Source organism: Camponotus vicinus, unplaced genomic scaffold, assembly GCF_025532165.1.
Source record: "Camponotus vicinus isolate PSW18456_S1 unplaced genomic scaffold, iyCamVici1.0 SCAF_12, whole genome shotgun sequence".
Classification (NCBI taxonomy): Eukaryota; Metazoa; Arthropoda; class Insecta; order Hymenoptera; family Formicidae; genus Camponotus; species Camponotus vicinus.
This window is the reverse complement of record NW_028141948.1, coordinates 12,769,195-12,795,437: the sequence shown is the minus strand read 5'-3', so window position 1 is coordinate 12,795,437 and position 26,243 is coordinate 12,769,195. Positions and strand designations below refer to the sequence as shown.

The window sequence follows — 26,243 nt, the reverse complement described above, 5'->3', positions numbered from 1 at the left end:
TAACAATTATTTCTATAGATATGCATCAGTGAATCCATGTAGATGTTTTTATATCTTGCTATCGCGTATTCTCATTTTTTGATAATCTTGTTACAATTGCAAATGCTACTAATGCGTTTTATTACGTTATTAATCGCCGCACAAAGATTTATTCAGGATTTATATCTCGTATATTCGATATTCGGAAATGTTTAATAATCCACAAAAAAAATATAAAAATTGCAGATTTTTATTTCTACAATATTAGCGCTTTACAATATTACTGTAATTAGTCTTCCAACTTGATGAAGACTATTTTGTTTCTCTATTTTAAACGCAAAAGAAAAAGAAGCTAGAAAATTTGGGAATCGTGTTATTGCATTGTATTGCCAAGTATATTGGTATTATCATTTTTTTCGTTCTGCAACTGTCACCAATATTATATAAGATCTAACGCGCTTCACGATGTCGTAATCAGTTTCTATTGTCCTCTAACGCCTAGTTAAATTTATATATTTCTCAACGCAACAAAGAGAATATCATTCTGAATAACAAACAGTAATGAAGAGTAAATCTCGAAACAAGATTAAAGCTTAAATCTATTTAAAACGATCAGTCTAATAAAATAATCTATGTTCTGGCTGATCATTTCATACATATGCGTGATTTATAAAAACATTCATCGGATTTACAATCTTATGCAAAAAACTAATTTTTTTTTGTTCAAATATATAATTCTATGTAAAAAAGATTGTTGATAGTAACAATTATTCCGAATTTCAACGCAAACTTATGCAAATTCAAAAGATTTCAACAGGTACATTCTTAATATAATCAACCTCCTACACATACAGTGTATTATAAAGGATATTATAAAATTGATAACATTATCGTAATCTTGCCTACTTATTGACAAAGTACATAGTAATAAGATACACTCCCTTAGGAACATGGATTCTTATATTAACAATTATTTTCGATTATTCCGCAAAGTTAAGTATGTTAGATAAAGCTCATTAAATTCGTATTAAATCTTAATTAAGAATTAAATCATCGAAATAGACCTCGGTTTATAGACGGAGATGAGAATATATGTTACACGCCGTTATAGCTATAATAAAACTAAGTCCGTAAAATTGAAAACGGGGGAGGTCCCGCCTGCCTCATCATCATTGCAAAACTACTTAGTCCTTCATCACTCGGTTGTTGATCGTTCTGATTGTTTTGCGATATATTTAAATGCTTGCTCCGACCGCTATTATGACTTTGCAAATGCTTCTTCAAATGGTCTTTTCGATAGAAAGCTTTGCCACACTCTGTACAAATTTGATTCTTGCTACCTGAATGAGTGATCATATGACGCGCCAAGTGTTCGTTACGTTTAAATGCTTTACAACACATGTTACATTGATAAGGCCTATCTTTATTGTGACCTTGCTTGTGACGATCCAAGTGCTCCTTTCGTTTTAAGCTCGCCCCACAAATATCACAGATATGTGGTCTCTGTTTATGATCTTCGAGATGTTCGTGGAGCGCTTCCCGATCTTCAAATCTATATGCGCACTCGGGGCAATGATAAATCAGCATACCTTGCAAGAAAAAAAAAATATATATTACACGAAATTATCGAAATTTATTGTGTGAGATACACAAATAAAGATATTTTTCGATAAATATTCCATCATATTATAAAAGATATGAACAAAATTGCCTTAATATGACATAACTCACCATTAATATGTTGCGGTTCAATCTCAAATTCAATTTTTGGTCTTACTGCTTGACAACTATGCGTAGAATTATTACTGTTGTCTTCATATTTAGTTACGTATGGTAAACCTAGCGTAGTAGAACAACGTGCTAAGTATTCAGAAGTAAGCCTAAAATCAATCTGTAGAGGATCTGTCATGGTCGCAGCATCTACTTTCTGCACAGTCTGTGTGCCGGATGACTGCTGTGAGATTTGCGGACAAAGCTCTTTGGTACCGCACAAGTTGTTCTCATTCCTATTTTCATCAGTCTGTTGAAAGTGCTGCGGCTGATGACCAGAGTATGCATATCCAGTCATGCTGGGTCGAGTAGTATGCTGATGGGCATGAGTGTTTGGTGAATATTTCACGTTACGTGAATCGTAAGCCATGATATTGTGCAAACAGCTGTTGCAGAGGCCCTGATATATCCGTTACAAAACTTTAATCGCTCGTTCGATATCTATGATGTCTGTAGTATCTACAACATCCACAGGGTCGCCTTGAAAGTAAGAGTAAAAAGAAAGAGAAGTTAAAAGGGGACAATCTCGCTATGATAAACGTGAGTACCGTTGGAAAAAAAATGCGTCTTACTTTACGATGGACATCATTGTAGAAAAAATGATCGCATCCTGCTGCGTTGTTTTTATCACGCTCATCGCGTCGCTTCTCCGGCAAGGCAGATATATCGGCATCGCCAATCAATCGTCAGCCGAGTATAAACCTCGATCGGATGATGTTTCTTATCTGCGATTACGCTTCATGCCGGATAAAGATTATGCTGATGAGCTTGCGAAATCTGCGATTATTTTGCGAAATGAGTGATACCAGTAAATCGATTACGATCGATACAGAACGAGAGAACGATCTCAACTTCAAATCCCTTTCAACGCTCTCACCTTCGTACGCTAATCTCGCGATATGTATGTGTGGACCGAACGCTGCGAGCCTATCCGTTTGTATCGGTTGTGCCGGCCATCTTTACGCATCAGCTGCGCTGCACTGTGTCAGCAGCTGCGCGGGGGGGACCGAAGCGCGCGAACGAGACTGCGCTGCTACCGCAGAGATGTTAAAAATAAAAAACGCTTTTTTCTTTTTTTCTGATGGAAAAAAATGTTTTTTTTCATCGAAAAAAAATAAATTTGGTTTTTTCTTATCATTTTTTAAGTGCAACATTATTTTTCTTCATTTTTTTGCTGATATAACAAAAGGAAATCTCTTCTCTCTCTTTAAAGTCCTTGCGTTTTCTTTAATTTATCTTTTTCCGAAGATGATTTTAATGAATTAATTAAACTTTTGTGGCAAGTTACAGCCAAGTACGGTATGATTCGAGTGATTTTTAAATGTGTAACAAAAATTTGTAATATGCATTTTAATTGAAAAGTAACTGATTTATATGTTGTGTTTGATAACGTTTATATTGGTTTTACGTTTATTATGTTTATTATGTTTGATTATATTTGATAATCATGATAAACGTGAAAATTCCATTAAAATTATATTAAAAAATAAAATAAAATAAATACCAAAGTCTCTTACAATCGGCTTCCTCTATCCATTCGCATAAATATAATAATATATTAATTTTTAATTTATAAAACATTTATGAATTACGAATAGATAGAGGAAGCCGATTGTGATAGATTTTGATATTTTTTAATAATAATAAAGATATTTAAAAAAACATACATATAAAAACAAAATTCTGAAAAAAACGAAGTGTATTTTTTTCATATGTTTTCATATATTATCACTATTAAATTACATAATAATTCGCCAAAGGAAAAAATCTGTCGAACTTTAAAAACTCTCGATACAAATTGGTTTAGTTTACAAACAAATGTACAAACGATTTCTTATGAGTAAATTAATTATAATCAAAAGTTTATATATTAGTAAAATGCAGCAGATACATACATATACACATACTATTTAATAGTTAAAAAATCAGAATATATCGGCTCAAGAGATCTATATCTATATCAGTTTTAATACGTTTCTTTTTCTCTCTATTGTATTCTCTCTCTTTTATTTTATTTTGTCACTTTCCCTTAATTGTTGCAGTCTTAAATAGGAGAAAATGTACATGTCTCTCGTTAATAATATCCTAATTTTCTTGCGTCTATTTCTGACTCACGCACGATTTTAGACCAGCTATGACCTCAATTTCTTGATCAAATTTGTTTCAATTATGCGTAACGAAATAGAGAAAGCGAGTAGGAGATGCAAAGATACAAAGAAATAATTAAATATTATTAAAATTCGTTGTAGCTGTAGATTCTGTAAACTTAAATATGCACAAATTCCGATAAAGCTTTTACAAATTATTTACTGTACTCGATTTGCCTGTTGGGAGGGAAGACGGAATTCCTCTGGAGGAAACTTTGGCAAGAGAATTTTCCATTCGACTGATCAATTTCTGAAAGGTATTCCTCTTGGTTACGCCGTTTCCTTCGGAGGGATCCTCGATCTCCTCGCACTCGTTCGAGCTACTTCGTCTATTCGTCTCGATGGAATCGCTTGCTCGCGACTTTTTGTTCACAGCAAACCGATTCCACGATTTCTTGTCGGAATTGATTGTCGATTTCGTCGCGTCCTCGTTCGCTTCCCTTTTCCCGCTAATGTCTCTTTGTCGCGCAGTGAAATCCACCCACAACGCTATATCATCGTACAAATCTTCGTTCTGCTTAATCTCCGCGATGTCGCGAATGCACAGATCGCTCCTCGGCGACTGATAATGCTCGACCTCTTCCTTGGGAGGGTCATCGCCATTCGCCTCCAGTCTCGTATTTGCATTACTTATAGTTTCTTTTGTCTTCACACCCGATTCCTGCATCGATCGTAGGCTCGCTTGCTATGAAAAGAAGATTCTAATTAAGTGTTGATCGATTAAGAAACTGCCACCAATTAACGCGTATCATGAGGAGAAAAAATAATACCTGATTTTTGTATTGTTCTCGACAGCTACTGACATCATCGTAAAATTCCTCGCCTTGTTCGGGATCATTTGGAGTTGTCGATTTTATGTAAACTGGCTTAGGTGGAGGAGGACAGTGGTATTCCGGCAATTCTTCCTCTTCGTTCGCTAAAGATTCGCGATTCGGGATCAAATCGGACGCGTCGTCATAAGTGGATATTTCTTCCTTGGTCGAGGACGGCGGTGGACTCGATGAAGCTTTAGCCTTATATCTCTTATCCTTGTTTGATTCTCTTCTACTTAGGACTCTATTCAGGAAGGATTTCTTCTGCGGAGACTTGCTCGATATTTCAGTCTGATCTTTTGCACGATCTTTGGCGAATTTCTCGTATGGAACCAAATTCTGCGTCGAAACAGTAAAGAAAGTTATCGAGTTAATTTCTGGAATATAACTGATATATTCGCGCGATTTTTCATCGAAAATTATTATTTTTGCAAGCATAAATTACTCGATGGAAAAGAGAGAATTTATGTCTACAATGAACAGTAAATAAATGTTACAATTAGTAATAACGACAAGTGTAAATGAAATAAAGGACAAAAGGCAAAATTGCTTTGCATTTGCAACAATGACGCAATCGAAATTTTAATTATCAAGACATTAATTGTATATTAAAATTAATTTTACAGGATAAGTGACTTTTATTTTAATGAAATTAGAAGTATTTAAAAAAATTGTTATACTGGAATCGTACATCTATTATTGTTGTACAAATTCATATTTATAAAAATTTAATTGTTTTATACGTTTTTTAAAATTTTTTGAACTTTTTAATTATCATTTCTTTTTAATTTTTAATTATTTTATACAATTTTTTTTATTTTTTTCTTTATTCTTCCTTTTTCATTAATAATGAATATACAATTTTTTAAAATACCTCTAATTTCACCGAAATAGATAGTCACTTTAGGAACACTCTGTATAATAGAAGAGCATAGTGACTTACTTCTATATCATCGTAAAGCTCTTCCTTTTGTTCTTCACCATTGCCGATGGAACAATCGTGATTCTGCCGTTCGCTGTTCGCATTGATAGCATTGATTCGCGAAAGGGCGACGATATCATCGTACATTTCTTCAGATGGTATCGTGTCGCGAGAGCGACTGATCTGTTTTTCCTGCATCTGTCCATTTTCTTCCCGCATTTGTCCTTCGTTATTACTTTCTTTTACTTCTTTCGCGCGAATATCATCGTATCCGACAGTTTCGTGCTTCTTATCGACCCGTTTTTTCTTCGATAACACCATATTCTGATAACACGTCTCGTTCTTCAAATCTTCGATCTTGTGATAAATGTCATCGTCATCATCGTCATCCTCGACGGCCGCTTTGTATAAAGGTATCGCGTCGCCGTCAGGAGGTAAAGAGGGTAATCTCCGCGGTATCCGGGCAGGTAACGGAGGCGGGTTCTCGACCTTGTTCCTGTGCTCGACCTCTTCATCTTTATTACTCGCCGATTCGCCCTTGATCGTTGGCTTATCGACGACAATCGACTCTCCTACGTCTTGATACCGGGTCGCGGCCTCGTCGGGAGATATGGGGGTTTCTTCGTTGACGAGGGTTCGTTTTTCTCGAACTTCCGTTTTGCTCTTCGTGCTCTTCGCACAACCCACCTCGCAGATCTTGGTTATCCATTGGTCCATGTCCTTCGGCGTCCTCGCGATGAAGCGTAACGTCTCGTTCCCTGGACGATACATCTCGAAGGCGGACTCGCTCTTCTGTCGGTCGCGAGGTATCAAATTTGGCGCCGGTCGGGCCATGTATCCGCGAATCGGGTAAATCACGTAGGGTCGGTTTTGTCGTTCGTTTCGGTAGATGAGCAAATGCGACCCGATGAGCGCAATCCAGCAAGCCCGGCTCTCCGACAGAAACAGCTTCCTCTCTTCCTTCTTGTAAAGCGGACCGCACTTGTGACATTTGCTTTTGATCTGCGTCGCAGATAGGTTCTTGTAGATCTTGATTAACTTTTGACCCTCATCTGTTTCGTCTTCGTTCTGCTCGGGACAATCGTTCTGATCGACACTTTGACCTTCGTTTTCGAAGGTCTCGTAGTAATCTTGATGGTTCTGCTTCTTGGGAGATTCTTCCATTCCTACGTATTCCTCCGAGTCGCCTTCGCTCTTCCTTAACATCAGACTTTTCGGACCGGAGTTCATATCTAAATAAGGTTCCGGAGAATCTCTCTCTCGAGTCATCGTTGTGGCAGTTAGAGTCTCCCTCGAGCGCGCCAACAGCTTTTCTCGCAGACTCTCCAGCGTAAGAGGAAGTTGCGCGTCGCGAAGGCATTCCAAAAATGTTATCACTTCTATCGAGACAACATTTTATAAGAATAAGAGTTGAATTCAAGTAAATATATGATAGATTTGAAATGAAGAGAAGTATAAACAGTTTCTACATTTATATTAGAGTCTCTTGTCGAGATACGTACCGCGCAATACGTCGCTGAAGTTCGTGTCCACTTCCATATTGCTGATGTATCGCGATGTTACTTTTGAGCAAAATTTGCGACAACTTGGACAAGTTTGAAATTTCCCATCGAGAGAATCTACAATACGAACGGTAATGCGAACTCGATCGATTTATCCATCATTTCTCCGCGAGTTTCTTTTTCTAGAATATCATAATAAATAATAAATAATCATAATAAATATATGCAGGATATTTAGCGATCCGCACAATTTTTAAGATACTTCCGGCAATTTAAAAAAAAGTCATAAAGTGAATTTTCATCTGACTGCGACATGCAATAAAAAAATTAAAAAAAAAATGTTTTTCGTGAAGAAATCAATTATCTTGAATTTTTTTAATAACACTATACAATTGTTTTTTCATAATATTGTAGGGGATTTGAAGACAAATGCAACGCACTTAATTTTTTTCAATTTTTTTTTGTATTTGTTGTATATCCTGCATATAACAGAAAATTTAGTTTATGCCTTTTTTTTTAAATCGCCAGAAGTATCTCAAAAATCGTGCTGACCGTTACGCTGAACACTCTGTATGTGCATTTATTTGCTTAATATTGATGGTTGATATCTTCAGTGTTGGGTGACGATAGTCACATCCTTACAGGATGTTCTATGAGATATGGTCGTTGCAGATAAAGCTTTATCAAGCATTTGAATATTGTTCATTCTTACAAATTATAACATCTCGCATATACACATTTTCGATAAAAAAAATAATTTGGCTTACTTTTTAGTCTGTTCTTTTTTTTGCAAATTTACCATCGAATTTGTATTTTTATTTTTAACGGTGTGTTGATTAATTTTTTAATACAATTATATTCTAGTACGATTCGCATCGCGAGAAGAGAGGATATAATTTGCGAGACATTTGCGTGTTTAGAAACGCGAAGAATATGTATGATCTACTTTACACCGTGCTAAATACCCGGCATAATCAAGACACAGCGTCATCAAAGTCATTTCGATCGAGTTATTGCTATCTTCTCGGGCGAGGAATTCCTCGAGTGTCTTGACGGATGACGCGTCGCCGAGGTTCGCCCGCGGAATTTTATTAACTTTGTTAGCATTTGTCTGCCTTAAATTACTTGTCCGCGACTTTCCGGCACCGCCCCTCCCAGTTTGTCTTTATAACTTGGAAAGAAGAACACGTCAACGTTTAATCTTTAAATGTCAAACTTTTAATTAAATACATCGAAATTAGAAGCAAAATTACATTCTGAGGCAACTTGCGAAAAAAAGGAAGAAGGGCACGATACCTGCCAGAGAATTTCGAGCTGATTGTCCGAGACTTAATCGACGATCGCGGATCGAAGAGATTTTTTTAATAACGTGTCGCGTATCACGTCGCCTGTCACGTATTGAAAGGAAGACGAAGAGAAAGGTGGACAGAGATAAACGGTGTAAATGATCGACCGATCCGATATCTCCGAGCGACTAGACTGTCGCCTCGTTAGAATTCAATTAGCGCGACGTGACACGTGCAAGAGACATAAGGCGACTCCCGCCGAGACGTTCGCGCAGCTTCGTCCTCGCCCTCCGCGTTGACTCCTCGCTTCTCCTACGCCTCTTTCATGATCTGACTCATTCATCGTTTCTCCTGCTTGTCATTTCCCCGGCCTTCGTCGCGCCTTCGTGCCCTCTCGTTTAGAACGGTCATCGGTTGGAATTGATCGTTTCTGCCGACCAAGTAAACAACGAAATTGTACCCCCTCCTTTTCCCTCTTGCTCCATCTTATTGGGTTCATAAGATGGCCCAAGGCTGTGGAAAATCTTGTTGTATCTGTTGAAAATCAATTTTTGCGTCGCAGGAAAATAGAGAGAAAAACAACGCAATTAGTTGCATAAATGACCCTGTTAAATATATGCGTGCATATCTTTTAAAAGTGAATGATCGAGATATCTCACGTAATGTAGACTTTACAATTGTGATTCAAATGAGATATTAAAGAAACACAAAATAACATTATTGTAAAAGTCTAGATAGTTTTATTTTATATTATATTAATTTTACATGTTAATTTTATACGAAAATAGATATATATTACGTTAATATATTACTAATAAAATATTTTCGGATGTCAAAGAGAAATTGTTTTTGTATTTTACAGCAGCTTTCGAAATAGTTTTATATCATTTTGGTCTTTCAAAAAAAAAACCTTATTATACGTAAGGAGCGGTACATCTCTAAAAATATTATTCAACATGATATAATTTAAATCGCTCTTGAAATAATTTACATCTTTGAGCACAGGCATGGATTAACAAATAATTTTCACCGATGGGAAATTATATACACGATTATTCTCTAGTATGTTTCCCAAGGAACTTTACCGCGAACCTTTTCCAACGGTTTGACGTAAATATCGGTCGAAATTTCCGACAATTCCGGCCATTCATCGGCCTTGGCTTGCTCCATTTCCTCATCGACCTTCTTGTACATTGTACTTCGTATATCCTAGCACGCATGTAACGCATAGTTAAAGGATAATTGTCACTTTGTTACGCGTCGCAATAGATTGAAATTATATTAATATTAAAATTCTATGTGTTAATAATTTTTCGTCTCACATATGTAATGCTCTTTCTCAATTTTACTTTAATTACTTCAAGCTATTAGATATTTCGAAATTAGGAAAGTTACCTTGACTTCTTTCTCGGTCATAAGTCCTTTTTCTACAACGACCTTGTCCAGCAACATGATCGGATCTTGCTCGGCTTGTACAGTCTTAATCTCCTCTCTAGTGCGATACGAGAAGCCGGGATCGCTCATACTATGTCCAAAATAACGATAGGTAGTCATCTCTATCACGATTGGTCCGTTTCTGAGTGCGTAATCTCTGCCGAAACGTATAGCTTCCCGAACATCCACGACCTTCATTCCGTCGACCTTTGTATAAAATATATATTTAGCTATATTAGATATAATGAATATAGAGAACATTAAATTAGATAAAATTAATAATTGAAGTCTATTTTAGAGAATTAAAAATTCAATTTTTTTTGAAAGAATGATGTCTGGATGTCTAATATATTTTTTACGGTTTATTAAAAAATGTCCAAAATTGATAAAGTTATAAAACTTTGGATAGGATGGTGCCTTCAAGTGAATCTGCAATGCTAGAAAGGCATTTTCTCAAAAGACTTTTCAAAATTGATGTGATAGATATCTAGAAAATTATAATGGATTAAATAACTACAATATTTTTTAAATGAAAGAGAATACTTTTTTGAATATCTAAATAGAATTTAAAAAATTATTAATTAATATTTTTCTGGAGCCAGAAAAGTAAATTTCTTCAAAAAAAGATTCATAAAAATCATCAATTTTTCATAGTGCTAGAGTAGTCTGGGCTTTTAATATTGATGATGTCTCTTCTTTATATAAAATATGCATCTAAAGCAACCTGCGTTTTACCCTTATTCCCGGTATAAGATCTCCGCGTGTATATAGCTGCGTATTCGCGCAGGACCGATGCACGGACGTGCCCATGCCGTATCGGTTATTCTCGCAGATGTAAACCGCTGGTAAATTCCAAAGCTTCGCCATGTTCCAGGCCTCGAAGACTTGGCCCTGCGACGCCGCTCCGTCACCGTACAACGTGAAAGCCACGCCGCCTGTACCGTTGTACTTATGGGCCAGGGCCAATCCAGTGCCGATTGGTACCTAATCGCAAAACAGAGCTAGTTTAAGAATTTAAAAAATTAATAATTAAAATTTTTCTAGTGTCAAAAGGATAAATTTCTATTTTTCAAAAAAAATTTAGACACTAAATTCCTAGCAGAGGCACCAGAGAAGAGAACCGCGAATGATCGTCTACCTGTCCGCCGACGATACCGTCGCCGCCGTAAAATCTCGGTGCGTACATGTGCATTGAGCCGCCCTTGCCCTTGGCTGTGCCCGTTTTGCGACCCATGAGCTCCGCGTGTACCATGCGCGCCGAAATGTCAAACACGACGGCGATAGCGTGACACCTGTACGCCGTGATGACAGTGTCCTTCTCGTCCATGGCCATTCTGAGACCCACTGCTATAGCTTCCTAATAGAAAATGCGCAACGTACATTCACCTTCCGGTTACCTATCGGTTCTCAATTGCGAGTTCTTGGCTATTCTTAGGTCTACCTGACCGGCGTATAAGTGTAAGAAACCATTGATGAGCCGCTGTCTGTACAATTCGGCGGCTTTGTTCTCCATCCGACGTATGTAGTTCATTTTTTTGAGAGCGTACGTGGCATCGTCTAAATTTAAGGTCGATTTCTCGGCCGGCCCTTTATCGAGTCGATACAGATCATATTTCTAAAACGAAAACTCGAATTAGAAAGGAAAAAAATAAAATAAAAGTTTCGTTTTGTAGATCGCATACCGATTCTACGACGGCTTCTTTGGTAGAGTTGCAACGATGCAGCAAGTTGCATCGCATCTTGGCGCCGCAAAAATAAGATGAGAATCCTAGCCTCGTCCATATTGAATACATACTTGGAATATTCTTTTCTCGATATTGTTAAAGTGTAAATTGTTGAAGTATAAGTGGAATAATTTTCTCGATTTTATTAAAAGATATTCCGATGTCAGTCTCTTCGAATCAACATCGTTAACGTGATCATCGTACATCGATCGATGATTCTCGCATGATATATTGATATTATTTTATATACGTTGGTTTATTTCTTTTCTTTACTGGAAGCTGCATTAATTATTTACTATCTATAGCACGAATAAAAATTTATCTTATAAAGAACTTGATGCATCATATTTCAAGCCTGCAAAATAGCTTCTTTCAAAATAACCGATCGAATTTTCAATACAATTTTAACGAATTGCATTTGTCGCAATTCGATTAATCGTGAAATGACAATCGTGTCGATTTAAATTTAAATGATCCTTTCGATTCGGACTCTGGAAGTTGGACAGAGAGTAATTTTATCATAAGAAATAATTCTAGAAATAGGTTTCAATTCGAGAAAGAATGTCTGTAAATGAAAATTAATCGTATTAAAGGTAAAGAAATACTATCGATATTAGCGTATTTAATGAAAAAAGGAAGAAGAAGAAGGAAAAGATATGCACAGAGATGTGCTGCTATTTATCGAACCAACAGTAAGTGGCCCGGTTATTGCATGTGATTAAAGAGTAAAACTACAGTCTTTCTTATTTTTTTATTCTAGAATAAACGAGCTTTATTCTCATAAATCTCTCTTTCCTTATGAAAATAAAACGAATAAGAAGCTACGATATTCTACACAAACATAGCCATTCGATTCATATACAAGTTGGCTTACATCAGATAAAATCATTCTAAATCGAATATACATAAAAAACAAAATAATCAATTGCATTAATTGGATAATATAATGAGCCTAATTTTTTAAAATCATTAAACAAAACTCTGAGCAGGATCGACCGAAAGATTGTCTTAACGTTGATGTCGTTTCGATAACGCAATTTTCTTCACGTGAAAGGGATACAGTGGCTTCTGCGTGAATGGATCCAAGTGCGTTGCGTGAAATTCATGAGATTCTTCCGAATGAAGGAGAAATGTCATCGCGTCCCGCCACCATCGACGCATGTCCCGTCTTCGTGTCTCGTGCACTTGCATCGACAACAGCTTTTCACCTCGCACGATGTATCGGCTGTGACGAGGACACGGTTGACCATGCTTGCTCGCGCTCCGCGACAGCGAGGAGTGTGTGGGCGCTGCTACGCGATCTATCTCGAGCTGCTTGTCAGGGATAAATTGGACTCGTTACGGTCGTTGTAAATCAGTACTTTAACCCCTTACATAAAGTACTCCCAGTGGGACTTTTATGTCTCGATACTTAAAAAATTGATCAGTCGATTCTACTATGATGTATCATTATCGCGGCTTATTTTAAAGATCTCGATTAATTTGTATAATTTTTTTTAAAACAAAAATGAAAAATAAAAATGTTTTATGAAATTGTCAAACAAAATTTCTTAAAATTTGTTTATCTATATTCTGGATATTTTTCAGCAATCTCAATAATCATATAAAAACAACACTTTTGAAATAATCCATAGTAGAGATAATTCATCAAAATAGTTCTTATATTTCATTCTTTTAATAGTAAAACTTCTCACTTGTAATAGAAAGCAATATAATATTAGAGATTTTTGAAATCGTTGATAATAAATATAAAATCAGAAATTTAAAAATTAGATATATTATTGTAATTAAATTTTTGAAATCAAGAATTAAAAAATGGAGACACAAAAGGTTAATTGAATAATTACAATTCGATATTTATACATGCATATTTCTTCTTTTCAAACTCGACCTTTTTAAAAAAAAGATCTAGATTTTTTAAATAGAAAATTGACCTATGAAAATTCAACGCTTTGATAAGATACGTGCAAAATCCTCTTCTAAAAAATAATTTTACAGAAAACCGATGAAATATTCGTATTATCGTGTTTTATATATGAATGAGATGACATTTGAACATAGAATGTACCTTGGCACGCTTGAGACCTCGGCGATTCGTTCGTGACATTTGACGCGCTGCCGGCGTTACCTCGGCTTTCTGCTTTCGTTCCTTGTCGGGATTGCCAAACAGTCCCTTGGACTCCGCGACTTTGATCATGAAAAGCGAATCAAACTGCATCATCTCCTTTCGTTTGATTATGGCGACAAAGCAGCCCGGATCCAACATCTGCTCGCTATCCTCGCCGTAAATTTCATTGATACTTCCCACTTCGAACAAATCACTGTCGGGGATCTAACGATGATTTTTATTAATATTATCTTTAACGAGTGTAATTGTCATTCTCGAGATGATAGCGATAGTTATGCGCGCATATTTTTTTATAAATGATCTTACAACAATGTCAGTCGTAACTAACGACGCTTCATCCTCTTCCTCCTCTGCCTGCTTGATCGAGATCGTTTGTTCGGGTTGCACCTGCAATTGATCCTCCGACTGTTCCCTCAATTGTTCCTGCCTAGCTTGTCTGACTATCTTCGAACCTTTCCCGCTATCATCTTTCGACACAGTCTTTCTTTTCGGCTAAAAGAAATGATGAGGAACATCATCTACTTGAAACGAAATATGTGATACTTGAAGAGATCATCTTCAACGATCATCATACAAACGATTGAAGATAGTTATTAAGATAGTTGACTTGTTATTGAAAATAATCTTATATTTATAAGAAATAATTTCTGAGAGACACATATTATATTATATTATTCTCACTTACAGGATGTTCGCGAATGTACTTCTCTGTAGCTATCCGATTGGCGTATTCGACAACCTGTTGAATCATTTCCGTAGTTTCGGACGGCAGAATTGTATGCACTTGATATATCAGGAACTGTATGTTCGGCCTGGTCAACGCGTACTTGAGGGTGGAAAATTGTTCAGCGAGTAAAGCGCGGGGTTGCTTCGTCTCACCGGCCAAATCGCTAGTCAACGATTCCAACAGGCTAGTGTCACCGCCACGTGCGACAGCGAGGTCTACGATGTCCCGGATGCCGGTGTAGCTGCACGGAGGAGTCGCTAGAACGACGGTCGCTCTTTCTAACTCGATGGACGCTGGTGGCGAGACATATCTAACGGTGAACAAGATGAAAAAACTCAGCGCTTTTCTACTAATCCCTTCAAGATAGTACATGGTGGTTCATAATCCCAGGTAATGTCGGTTTTATAAACATTTCCTATACCTTTAATATCCTATATCTTTAATTATTAGTTTAGAAAATGTTTATGAAACTATACCTGGGGTAATCATGATATAAATTCGTAAAAAAAGGAACATTTTTCTTCCGTTACTTTTCGGAGAAAACTCGACACTGTTGCAGAGTAACACCCAGACTCCCGAGGTAAGCCTCGTACTCGCAGCGACGATCTCCGGCGCCGAAGACCAACAGCCTCCCGGCGTCTTCGATGTCAGCCAGGAGCCCCGCCAAGTAACCCGTATGACGGGGAGCGATCGAATGCGTGAGGATCACGGGTCCGCAAAGACGCGCGACGCGAATCGCCTGCGCCAGCATGGCCGCTCCGACACACAAGGATCTTTCCTAAATATATCTCTTATCTCTCTAATTTATTTTTTACATTCGATATCGGTAATTCCAAGTTGGAAACTTCCAGCGGCGATTATATTTACCAGAAAGACGAACCGATGGCTGCGAACCAGGTCGGACACGGCGAGTCTCTCTCGCGCCTTGTCGTGCAAGTTGATCATCTTCGGGCAAACTGGATCGAAGATGTAGTCGGTCTCGTTGAGCTCCGCGGCTTTAATATCGTCGCAGAGTTCGAGTTTTAGCTGCGACATGTCTTTGACGAACTCGTCCCTATCGGCCACTCTCATGGTGTTGATCCATCCGGAAGCAATCGCGCCTTCATCGGACCAGTTTATCCCTTCGGCGGTACGCAAGTGCATCGGAAGGAGCTCGTCTGAAAGAATAGGATTGATAATACGAGGAAACGTCAATATAATTGGTATAATGTGCTCGCAATGTCTTCTACGTTGCTTTATACAAAAGGAATAAATTTATATAAATTGAAAATTGAAAGTAACCAAGACTCAGAGCCGAACCGCTGATACGGAGACGCGAAATGCTTGCTGCCAGATGGGTTTTTGACATCAAAAGAGCATCTTCGATGTCTTTTAATCCGAAAGTCTGAAAAAGCATAGATAGAATTATTACAACTATACGTCAATCTCTTCTTTATTAAAGATTCTTTGCGCTCTTTTCTTGGCATATGTTAGAAAACTTAACTTATCAGGAATATTATATGTATTTTATACGAGATTATTATCTGTTTGTGTTTTAAAATAAGCCTTTAAATGTGTAAATTATTCATTCATTGTATTAACTGACGTTATGAGATGCATTGTGTCACAAATATCAAAATGACCAAGAGCACAAAGGATTTAGGGCGCAGTCTATTTTAAAGAATAAAAAAATCGACTTTTGTACATTTTCTGAAAATTATATAAATTTTATTGGTAAATTTTTGTAAAATTAATGGAATTGCAAGACTGGATAGAATGGCACACGTTTTTCTCGAAATACTGCTTTCAAAATTAATAAATATCTTGACAATTAATGAACAGAATAATTTATTTTTTTAATAAAAGAGAACATTTTATAGATATATTGTAGGGACTTAATCAGAATTTATAAAATCAATACTTAATATTTTTCTGACTTTCAAGAAATTTCAGTAAAATTAAATCTAATTTTAAAATGACACTACCTCGTTATTTTCCATACAATTTTCTTTAAATTAGATTCAGTATCCTATATATCCTACAGAATAAAATTAGACTGAGACCTTTTCATTTCAGACAATTACACGAGGAGCAATATGTCACTGTCGAACTATGCAATTTCGAATCACGCTACGCGCGAGAGCTGGCATTAAAAAAAACTAAATATCCAAGTTTAAAAATACTACCTAGTCCTACTGTTTAAAGATTAATAAAAATATATGTAAAATACTAAACAAATTAATTTCTAATAATCTTCAAAAGTCATCAATTTTTATCTTGTTAGAGTAGACTGGGCCTTCAATGACGAGAAACAAGCGTATATCGAATAAACCTTGAATATCCTGTTTCGAGTCTCAAGTGCGTTTCCATCGCGCCGACGTGCAAATTTTCTCCCCTGCATATCGTACAATAATAACCAGACCACCTTCTCTCGTTGTTTCAGACCGGAATTTTCCTGCCAAAATCCACTGTCTTCGAGAGCACGGTTTAAAATGTTCTTATCTGTAAAGTTTGCAACGTATTTGAAATATCAGGTAAACATATTATGCAATTATTATGAAGCCATTTTGATTTTTTATAGACGTATTTGCTTTCCCTTCGTACGCAAACATCATAAAAAAATACCACAGATGATGAATTAGATGGGAAAAACATTCTTCGATCTTGAAGAGAAAGATGTTTATTCGAGAAGAGAGTTTCTCTTCTCGCCTACGTTTATATTCGAAAACAATCTCACATCTCAGAACGTCGTATACTAGACCGAAGACGCGTCTCATTTCAGCTTCGTTGGCATAACTCGGAGAGGGTTGAGCATTTTGGAGAACCTTGGCAGCCAGTACGATGTCGTTGACACGCCAACCCGGTTCCACGCAAGCTTCCGTCATCGAGCCACCGGTTCCCGAGATGGCCTTCAAGGAAGCAACAATATCTTGACTTTCGTCTTTCCTTCCCTTGGGAAGATGTCCTTTTTCTATGGGGCACTCCCAATCCTGCGAATTCTTTCGGCTCATATGCCGTTTAGAATCCTCCGTCCTCGAACAAGAAATTCACATATGATCCTCTAGCAAATTAAATCTATCCTGCAGCGAATAGGATTATGATACTTCTGGACATTTTACAGGATGTAACCTCGATCACTTCGGGTTTAATATGAAGGATGCTCATTTTTGAAAAATGCATTCGCGATTCAGACATGAATATAAAGTGAAAAAATCGCGTTGTATGTAAAATTAATTATTAAATATAGATTGAGTTTGCGATTCGAGCATCTTTCAATCGACATCCTCGAGGAATCGAGCGAAGTATAACATACATGAGAATCTTGCCAGTTCGTAGATTTAAAAAAATATTCATTTATTCCCCAAAGCAATTGCGATTCGCTTTCCGATTAATTATTTTATTAATTATTAATTATTCTTTTATATTGTAATCCACATACACACAAATCCACACATCCCATTCTTATACTTGTCTTATATTTTCTCCACAAACATAATTATATATCTGTTAACATAAATTTGATTAATTGATTATTATCTGTAATTATACATAATTAACACATAATAAACAATATAAATGGTTAATATGATAAATTTCATTATAATAATCATCTTTACCGATAATTTTACATAATTAGGCTCTCCAGAAAAAAAAATACATTTTATTATACCTACATCATAAAGTTATAATAAGAACTAGAGATTATCCATAATTAATAAATGTGATAAATTGAATAAAATTGAATAAAAATTGTAGAAATTTATTAAATTTAAAAGTCATCGTGTGGAAATTATGCATGATTGCCCAATTTAATCACAAATTTATAGTAACATATCCATTCATCAATCGTAGCAAAATCGCTCGTACTATCTAAACATCCCCATTTAGATTTATATTAACACGATTTCATGTATCGTAGAAAATAATATCGCCGATATTTTTAATTCTTTAATTCTTACCTTTTTTATTTTTAATTCTTTAATTCTTACTTTTTATCCTCGGTTTCAGAGTCCTTTTCTCTCTGTAATTCGACGAGACTGTGATAAACTCGGTGACGCCACTCTTCATTGCTTGGCAAAATCAACTTTTCGAGTTCCCTCTCGCGCAGCTCGTCGTTGAGCTTCGGTGTCTGCGATGTGAGAAGCAGCCGAAATATTCTTGCATAGAGGGTGAATATACTAGTTTTACGTGCATCGATACCGACGTCGATTTCGACGTCACCGGAAGATTCTCCCGAGTCCGACAACCGATCTGACGGATCGCCAATTGTCATTGCGCTTTCAGGAACCGTCAGTCGACGAGAGACAATGGTTTTAAAAAATGAAATATGAAAAGATTATAATATAGCAAAAATGGAAAAACACTTTAGGGAAGGAAAAATATAATTAATAGGGTGTCAATCAAGAGGTAAAATCGAGGGAGAGATTAAAGCGCATCTGAGACACGCGACTCGCGAGCTTGGGCGACTTAATCATGCGCCAGCAAATTCGTTTACGAGACCGTCGTTTTTCCTGTGGCCGGGCAATCGTTGAGGCGGAGAGTCAAGAGAAGACTGAAGACACCGAGGAGACGAAATCGTGTCGCTCGACATCGCGTGCCTCCGAAGCGTATCCCGCGAAATTGCATCTTGGACTCTCATCAGCGAAGTGACTCGGATACTTTTTCAGTAAGTAGTTATATACCAAGTGCACTTTTGTCTGCTGCTTTGCAAACTTTCGCAACTATCGAAACCAAGTTAAGTTATGTCCAGAGAGATGGTAAAAAATCGAATTTAATAAGTAATAGTTAAAAAATAAAGAATACATATTAATTGCGCTCGAAGATTTTAAATGCCTCTGCCAGGAACGGTGTATGTACGTATCCTTTTTTTTTACTTTTATTATTCTATAACATATCCTTTTTTTACTTTTATTATTCTATAATTATACATTTTAAAAAATTCATTAAAAACATAAATTAATATCGTATAATTTTTAGCACCAAATTAAAATCCTGCGGAAAATTAAATATTTATATATATTATCGTAAAAAAAAGAAAATGATATATAAAATATAAAAAAATATGCATATAATATATGTATAATATAATAATATAATAAAATAATACAAAATAATATAAAAATGCAAATAATTTTTTTCATGTTCTACATACATGATACCAAGTTAATTTCATTGTATTATTAATTTCAATTTATATAGATTATTAACATAGAAAAAGACTGCAAGTGAAACGTGATACGAGTAGTCGATTTAACAAGTTATTACGATCGATATAACGAGAAAGGAAAATAAAAGAAGAGAAAAAAGTACGTGAGACTCTAGTAGTATCTCTACGCTGTGTATTATTGATATGCAGTGTTATATATATGTATTTATTATAATATCAGGCGATATTCAATCATTCATATCGAATTGCGTCTCGTGCACGATCATTTTCGTCGAACAAAATGAAAGACAATAGATAGACAGCTGTCACGTAGGTGCCCGATCGATCATCTTGGAATGACGGCGGCAGGTACGATCATGTTGACACAATTCCGTAAGCAGTCAACATTCATGTTATATTCACACATTAATCTCAATTTATCGGCGAACCTATTTTAGTAATATATTTTTACTTCTAGTTACTCTCTATTTCATTCACAACTTTTATATATTTTAATCTTCCACAATATTCTCTCTCTGCGATATTGCACATGATAAAAAATTAATTAATTAAAATGTAATAAACAATTTATTATATTTTAGAGAATGATCATATGCAGTTGTTTTTTCACATATTCTGTAAGCAGAGTAGACTTGTATACACAAGAGAGATATATGTAATATATAGTTAAAATATTTATTAATAAAAATATATTCACAAGTTTTTACAAATATCAATCTAGAGTTAAAAATTATATGATAAATAAATATTATTTATAAAATATATTATACATGTATATATATAAAAGGCACGTTATTATTTATTTAAAATTTACACTATGTATGTTTTGTTTTACTTAATCGTTTTACTTAGGCAGTTCTATCTTTTTGCTTGTTTGATTAAAATAAATATATAAAATATTCATATATATTCATTTATATTTTAGAAGAAAGAGAAAATAAGAAAATGATATAATAAAATGTAAAAAGCACGATTAACAATCTATATTAAACTCGATATAAATAACTCTTTAATGGCAGTCACGTCGCACATTGTTAAAATAATTATATTATCAATCTTAATAAAAGCATGATTTGTGTATCAAATCAAATCGAATGTACACATACCTATTAATTTATCCCCTTATATTTTGTGAAGAGATTGTATAAAACACGAAGGGTAGATTTCAGATCCAAATTTACGATATCTGTAAGAGAAGCAATTTGAGATTTAAAAGTCACAAAGATATTAAAAGAATTTTTCTCAATCTATTTATGCATAGATATTACAAACCTTCAGGACGAGCTTTGGGTTTCGGGAGCCCAATGTCTCGCATAATATCAAATGCAAATGAAACATTGTGAACTTTCTGCTCAATAGTCTTTGGTGTCAAATGAAAGCTACCTAATGGAACAAAAAAGCCTTCTAAGAGACCAAGCAGCAGAATCAGGAACACACCATCATGGAATTGAGTATCCAGATCAGTCACTTCCAAATGTACCTTGCTCAAGTGTTTATTTACAAATGTTACCAAAGACTAAAAAAAATAGAAGATTAACAATGTAACAAAATCAATATAATGTAATTACAAAAGTGGAAAGATAAATGGCTAAAATTGCAACATGAGAAGCTAAGTAGTAAGCTTACTTTCTTCACAACAGCCAATTTATCAGGTACATGATCAAAAAGTGTATCGAATGCGTCGCGCTCGCAACGCATACCCAAATCATCATACGTTGTCGTTAATTCTTCTCTCACTGTTCTATGTATAAGCTGGCCATCCTTTTTACGTACCACAACCACTTGAGCGGTAACTCTTTCTGGCAATCTAACAGGAGCGCGGAACAACCGAGCTAGGCCAACTAGTAAGTGCAAAATTGCAACGATATTTTTCGAATGTACAGATTCAACGCTCCATTTGTAAGGAGGATATCGGCCTAATACTCGATTAGCAGTGGATAAGACAACAGTGAGTTTTTGCTTCTGTCCTTCCTCAGATTGAGTTACTTCGGGTACATCCAGTTTCTCTCCAGTCAATTTTTCTAAATTTTTTAAAAATAAATAAAGAATTGCTTTTATTTTGTTACAAACAAACTTTTCTGGGGTCTTTCTGTGTTTCAAATCATATATATTCATATACCTAGGAGCTTTTGCAGTACTTGTCCATCATAAAGATCTTCAACAATATCCTTTACAATAATTCGCTGGTCAGCCAATTCATCATTGATCCATTCGATTAAAACAGATATCAACTCCTGCAGTTTGGGATCTTCCAAAGATTTTGGTTCTATCATGGAACGTTCTTCGTTCTCGTCAAGAGCATATTCCTCTGGTGGCATATCGGGATTAGCAGCATATCCAGGTGAATCAATCGCATATTTTCCCTCTTCTTGGACATCTTGTACTAAAAATATTATCCTTGTTATACAGTTTTTTCAATCTTGAATATTTAAAATTAAATAAAATTCAAAATTCAATTACAATATACAATATTGGAATTAAATTTCGAATAGAAGTATCAGTTTAAAGAAAATAAACATTGTGTGAAATGGAAACTTTATTTATTTATTTATGAACAAATTCAATTCGTGAAATGACACATCTCACTCCATATAAGGATGTATGTTTTGTTGATCAGCAAAAAATGTAACGAATAAATTTCGTGTTATATGTATGTACTCGAGTATAACGAAAGTTAGACAGTACCTTCCTTAATACGTTTCTTTCGTCCAAGCGTTCCGATTTTATCCCAAAAGCTCTCCTCCTTGTCCTCTTTCTTCGTGATCGGAGTTCGTGGTGACTTGGGCCGAGGAGACGCCATTATTGAGGGCCTCTCGTAGCTCGTAGGACGTAATTCTTCCTTCCTATAGGTACAGGATAATTCATAATAAATCGACATTATACTTTACGCGAATTGTGATTACGATAAGAAAAATTTTTATACGATATTTTCTTTGAAGCTTAGAAAATTTAGATAAAATATAATATATACCAGTTTCAGCAAATAATATTTATTAGTCTAAAATTAGATAAAAATATGCACTTTTACGATCACGAACTTGCGAAGAGTATATGATATACTTGTCATGAATCACCTTCTATAATGGAATTGTAGAGTATATAAAGAACGTCATTTCTTAAAATAAAACTATAGTAATATGGGCATATATGTATATATATGTGTAAACATTATTTATGTACCATTATAAATGAATAGAGAATTGCATTTGAAACGACAATTTTATGCAAAAACTCGCAAAATTATTTGCAATTTCTTTTTTCATTATAATGCATTTTCATTTCTTATATTCTGGCTGTTCTTCTATCTTAAATCAGCTGTTTTCCTCTAAACTAAAATTCTCTCTTATTTCTGACATTTGCTTTCCTCTAAACTAAAATTCTCTTATTTTTGACGTTTGCCACGTGACCACATGAAATCAGAGTGAGAAAGCGAGTGAAGGAATAATGATAATAATAGGGAATAGTGAGAATAAAAAATAACAATAATAATGCTAATGAAAATAATAATAATGAAAGAATATCATATTAGAAGAACAGATAGAAAGAAATATTAAGATAGAAGAAATTCTCGATTTTGATAAGTTTAAAATACAGAAAATCGACTGTGTACACACATCTGTATTAGAAAAAATACACACATACAAAATGTATCGATGTGTCTTTCAGCTGACTCCTGAAATATGAATTTTGAGAATACAAATAAACTAACCTAGAAAATTAATTAAGTCGAATATAATATCAAAAACCGTAAAAGATAAAATTGATTGATGGCACGTTAAACTCTCTTACAAAAAAAATAAGTCAAATATAATCGAGTATTTCTGACATCACGAATTCAAACTTCGCGGATGGCTTCAGTGTCATTCCCACAATAGTGAACTTGATCAGCTGATAGCGCTGTACGAATTATGAGTTTCTGGTTTAATTTAGTGAAAGACGTATTTTTCAGAATGTTGCAATTATTGTCGTTCAGCAGACGAAAGATATCGAACTCTTTAAGCATATATATTAAAACGAATACAGGGAGCACACTCTCTGTCGAATTAGATCCGAAATGGGATATAAAAAACTTGAAGGAAATTGTTGCGCCTCAGATGGGTATAGCGCCAGAAGACATTAAAATCATATTTGCAGGTAAAGAACTGCATAATTCAATTATAATAGAGGTGAGCTTACTTATATATACACATATATATATTTTTGTACATCCATGTATTTAATTACTAATTATGTTACATTATAGGAATGTGATTTAGGTCAACAAAGTATTTTACACGCGGTACGGACGCCACATAAAATATTTAATAAAACGAAGAATACAGACCTTTTAGAGGAATCTATATCTGAAACATCTGACTTGAATGATAGTAGTGGGAGCAAACCTATGAACGAGACACTTATGGATTTATCTTTGGATGAATCGAATCTTGAAAATTTATCCCTAAAAGGTGATATTGACATATATTAATTTAACAAAATTTATTTATTTAAGTAACAAGAGATTAATTAGTTTTCTCTATATTATTATTGTTGACAGAGCAGCAGGAAAATCGAGCGCATTTTTATGTATATTGTTCAGCACCATGTAAAAATGTGACAGCGGGTAAACTAAGAGTCAAGTGTGCAAGATGTGGTAGTGGAGCTGTCACCGTTGATAGAGATCCTCAATGCTGGCCAGATGTATTGCAACCAAGAAGAATAACTGTAAACTGCGAGAGTGATTTTTGTCCTGTAACCTCGAGCATGCATAAAGATGAGACAGAATCTCAAGTCTCTTATGCACATTTTTACTTTAAATGTGCAAAACATCCCAGTTTAGGAGAGAACGACGAAGCTGTACCACTTTATCTTGTAAAGCCAAATTTAAGGAATATTCCTTGTCTAGCATGCACAGATGTTAGGTATTGATATATATGATGACATATAACAGACAAGTTGTAAAACTTATTAATGCGATTATATTTCCTGTTATATAGAGAGACTGTGTTAGTATTTCCATGTGAAGCTGGTCATGTAACTTGTCTTGATTGCTTTCGTGAATATTGTACAGTACGTTTAAACGAGCGACGATTTGAATTTGATGAGGAATATTATACTTTATCATGTCCTGCTGGATGTCCTAATTCTTATATTCGTGAAGTGCATCATTTTCATCTTCTTGGTGTGGAACAGGTCTGGTACAATAAACTATTATTGTATTTTAACTTGACTTTCTTAATTATGATGTATTTTATATGTTATAGTATGAAAGATATCAGAGATTTAGCACAGAAGAACATGTTTTACATGCTGGTGGTATTTTATGTCCAAGACCAGACTGTGGAATGGGTATTATACCACCTTCTATAGAAGATGATAGAGAATGTCGCAGAATCCAGTGCATTGGTGGATGTGGTGTGAGTAATCTTTTTATGCAGAGAGAAAATTCGTGTGTAAAAATATCTCATCTCCCTTAACAATTATGTAAGTTATATTAGAAGTTATATTGGAAGACCACATTTCTCTTGATTATAATTTCTCATATAAATTCAGATTTTATTTATATTTATATTTTTATTTGTAAAATAATTTTTAATTATTTCCAAACTGCAATTTATTTATTTGATTATTAATTGTATGACTATCATTGATCAATCATATTCGTTAACAATCAGATCATTGTAATTTTTTAATTTAATCATTTTTTTCAGTATGTTTTTTGTAGAATCTGTTTACAAGGCTATCATGTAGGAGAATGCGAGTCGCAAATGTCGGACGCATCTACAAGTGTCTTTTCTTCTAATCATTATTCAGTGGATCCTCTCAAAGCTAATCAAGTTAGTTTAAATTTATACATCATAAATACAGCTTTTTTTTAGAAATCAGTTTAATATATGTTCTATTTTTTTAGGCTACATGGGATGAAGCAAGTAAAAAGACAATACAAACATCTACGAAACCTTGTCCAAAATGCAGAACTCCTACTGAAAGAGATGGTACATTCAAATTAATTTTTAAGAAATAACTTTTCATCAAAATACACAATTGAACTTTTGGATACAAGTCTTATTCTATAAATTTACACAAATATGGAATGTGTACATTTTTTAAACATTGTTTTAAAAAAATACGTAGAGATTCTCAAGTTTGTTTAAGATTATCAATATTTCAACTATTTTTTATATATATTTACTAATATAAATCATTTATCTCTAGGAGGCTGCATGCATATGGTATGTACAAGAGCGGGATGTGGTTATCATTGGTGCTGGGTGTGTCAGACAGAATGGACTAGAGACTGTATGGGCAATCATTGGTTTGGATAATATATTGGAAGAAAATTTTATGTCAGTCTGATCACATATATAACTTAAAAGTTATGCATATGAGCATTATATCATATAACAAAAATATTTTATAGGATATACTATATATTTTACAATAAAAGTAATTAATAATGTATACTATTGCATTTTTTTATTTCATTTCTGTATTTTTATAAAATTGTATTTTTATATAAAATTAATTTTTATAGAATTGTATTTTTATATAAAATTAATTGATTAAAGTTACGTTCTAAAACGAAGATAATTTTTCTCGAAATTAATTGAGAACGCTAGAGAAGATATTAAACGAGTCATCGAAAATTTTCCACAGAAATGACATCGATACATCTATGCATCGAGG

The 26,243-nt window shown here is 34.8% G+C and overlaps 5 protein-coding genes and 1 long non-coding RNA gene across 12 annotated transcripts; 2 read left to right on the top strand and 4 right to left on the bottom strand.

Annotated features, from left to right (window-relative positions):
• Positions 1-211: 211 nt before the first annotated feature.
• On the bottom strand, positions 212-2,737 carry LOC145962834 (uncharacterized). Of its 2 annotated transcripts, none has more exons than XM_083084206.1 (4): positions 2,627-2,737; positions 2,322-2,526; positions 1,711-2,229; positions 212-1,568 (listed from the first exon to the last, which is right to left on the bottom strand). In XM_083084206.1, exons 3-4 carry the CDS (start codon positions 2,117-2,119, stop codon positions 1,102-1,104), a joined length of 876 nt encoding a protein of 291 aa, XP_082940332.1. In that variant the 5' UTR covers positions 2,120-2,229; positions 2,322-2,526; positions 2,627-2,737; the 3' UTR covers positions 212-1,101. The 2 variants fall into 2 exon arrangements, with proteins under 2 accessions (XP_082940332.1, XP_082940333.1); XM_083084207.1 differs by having other exon boundaries at positions 1,711-2,208.
• Positions 2,738-3,430: 693 nt separating this feature from the next.
• Positions 3,431-8,898, bottom strand: LOC145963277 (uncharacterized). 4 transcript variants are annotated; one of them, XM_083085024.1, is made up of 6 exons: positions 8,429-8,898; positions 7,685-8,303; positions 7,133-7,314; positions 5,652-7,009; positions 4,667-5,047; positions 3,431-4,581 (listed from the first exon to the last, which is right to left on the bottom strand). In XM_083085024.1, exons 3-6 carry the CDS (start codon positions 7,167-7,169, stop codon positions 4,045-4,047), a joined length of 2,313 nt encoding a protein of 770 aa, XP_082941150.1. In that variant the 5' UTR covers positions 7,170-7,314; positions 7,685-8,303; positions 8,429-8,898; the 3' UTR covers positions 3,431-4,044. The 4 variants fall into 4 exon arrangements, with proteins under 4 accessions (XP_082941150.1, XP_082941151.1, XP_082941152.1 ...); XM_083085025.1 differs by having other exon boundaries at positions 8,084-8,898; XM_083085026.1 differs by having other exon boundaries at positions 8,098-8,898.
• Positions 8,899-9,164: 266 nt separating this feature from the next.
• LOC145963274 (uncharacterized) lies at positions 9,165-18,698 on the bottom strand. The gene is made up of 14 exons (XM_083085023.1): positions 18,400-18,698; positions 17,148-17,443; positions 16,743-16,912; positions 15,713-15,815; positions 15,299-15,588; positions 14,962-15,209; positions 14,390-14,741; positions 14,011-14,196; positions 13,645-13,908; positions 11,294-11,467; positions 10,991-11,209; positions 10,588-10,836; positions 9,814-10,059; positions 9,165-9,627 (listed from the first exon to the last, which is right to left on the bottom strand). Exons 1-14 carry the CDS (start codon positions 18,681-18,683, stop codon positions 9,478-9,480), a joined length of 3,231 nt encoding a protein of 1,076 aa, XP_082941149.1. The 5' UTR covers positions 18,684-18,698; the 3' UTR covers positions 9,165-9,477.
• LOC145963275 (uncharacterized) lies at positions 13,636-19,717 on the top strand. The gene is made up of 5 exons (XR_014436109.1): positions 13,636-14,821; positions 14,991-15,633; positions 16,854-16,944; positions 18,419-19,076; positions 19,610-19,717. It is a non-coding gene; the product is annotated as an uncharacterized LOC145963275 (long non-coding RNA).
• Positions 19,718-20,238: 521 nt separating this feature from the next.
• Parvin (beta-parvin) lies at positions 20,239-22,651 on the bottom strand. Its single transcript, XM_083085022.1, has 6 exons — positions 22,549-22,651; positions 22,263-22,420; positions 21,697-21,960; positions 21,204-21,598; positions 20,850-21,093; positions 20,239-20,763 (listed from the first exon to the last, which is right to left on the bottom strand). The coding sequence occupies exons 2-6, from the start codon at positions 22,375-22,377 to the stop codon at positions 20,687-20,689; spliced, it is 1,095 nt and encodes a 364-aa protein (XP_082941148.1). The 5' UTR covers positions 22,378-22,420; positions 22,549-22,651; the 3' UTR covers positions 20,239-20,686.
• Positions 22,253-26,018, top strand: Park (E3 ubiquitin-protein ligase parkin). 3 transcript variants are annotated; one of them, XM_083085020.1, is made up of 9 exons: positions 22,253-22,426; positions 23,527-23,743; positions 23,821-24,025; positions 24,115-24,478; positions 24,554-24,749; positions 24,821-24,973; positions 25,268-25,393; positions 25,468-25,552; positions 25,773-26,018. In XM_083085020.1, exons 2-9 carry the CDS (start codon positions 23,528-23,530, stop codon positions 25,880-25,882), a joined length of 1,455 nt encoding a protein of 484 aa, XP_082941146.1. In that variant the 5' UTR covers positions 22,253-22,426; position 23,527; the 3' UTR covers positions 25,883-26,018. The 3 variants fall into 3 exon arrangements, with proteins under 3 accessions (XP_082941146.1, XP_082941147.1, XP_082941145.1); XM_083085019.1 differs by lacking the exon at positions 22,253-22,426 and having other exon boundaries at positions 22,959-23,743; XM_083085021.1 differs by lacking the exons at positions 22,253-22,426; positions 25,468-25,552; positions 25,773-26,018 and having other exon boundaries at positions 22,926-23,743; positions 24,821-25,040; positions 25,268-25,397.
• Positions 26,019-26,243: the final 225 nt, after the last annotated feature.

Coding starts and splice junctions, on each gene's coding strand:
- Parvin (XM_083085022.1), bottom strand. CDS start 22,377: ATGGCGTCTCCTCGGCCCAAGTCACCACGAACTCCGATCACGAAGAAA. Junction 21,961..22,262: donor AAAGAAACGTATTAAGGAAG/GTACTGTCTAAC, acceptor TAATATTTTTAG/TACAAGATGTCCAAGAAGAG. Junction 20,764..20,849: donor ACCCAAAGCTCGTCCTGAAG/GTTTGTAATATC, acceptor CTTCTCTTACAG/ATATCGTAAATTTGGATCTG.
- LOC145963274 (XM_083085023.1), bottom strand. CDS start 18,683: ATGACAATTGGCGATCCGTCAGATCGGTTGTCGGACTCGGGAGAATCT. Junction 14,742..14,961: donor TGTCGAGTTTTCTCCGAAAA/GTAACGGAAGAA, acceptor GTTCACCGTTAG/ATATGTCTCGCCACCAGCGT. Junction 11,468..13,644: donor GAGGTCTCAAGCGTGCCAAG/GTACATTCTATG, acceptor TTTTCGTTTTAG/AAATATGATCTGTATCGACT.
- Park (XM_083085019.1), top strand. CDS start 23,486: ATGAGTTTCTGGTTTAATTTAGTGAAAGACGTATTTTTCAGAATGTTG. Junction 24,750..24,820: donor ATCTTCTTGGTGTGGAACAG/GTCTGGTACAAT, acceptor TATATGTTATAG/TATGAAAGATATCAGAGATT. Junction 24,974..25,267: donor AGTGCATTGGTGGATGTGGT/GTGAGTAATCTT, acceptor CATTTTTTTCAG/TATGTTTTTTGTAGAATCTG.
- LOC145963277 (XM_083085025.1), bottom strand. CDS start 7,169: ATGGAAGTGGACACGAACTTCAGCGACGTATTGCGCG. Junction 7,010..7,132: donor CTTCAGCGACGTATTGCGCG/GTACGTATCTCG, acceptor TTGTCTCGATAG/AAGTGATAACATTTTTGGAA. Junction 5,048..5,651: donor AGCTTTACGATGATATAGAA/GTAAGTCACTAT, acceptor GTTTCGACGCAG/AATTTGGTTCCATACGAGAA.
- LOC145962834 (XM_083084206.1), bottom strand. CDS start 2,119: ATGGCTTACGATTCACGTAACGTGAAATATTCACCAAACACTCATGCC. Junction 1,569..1,710: donor TGAACCGCAACATATTAATG/GTGAGTTATGTC, acceptor TTTTCTTGCAAG/GTATGCTGATTTATCATTGC.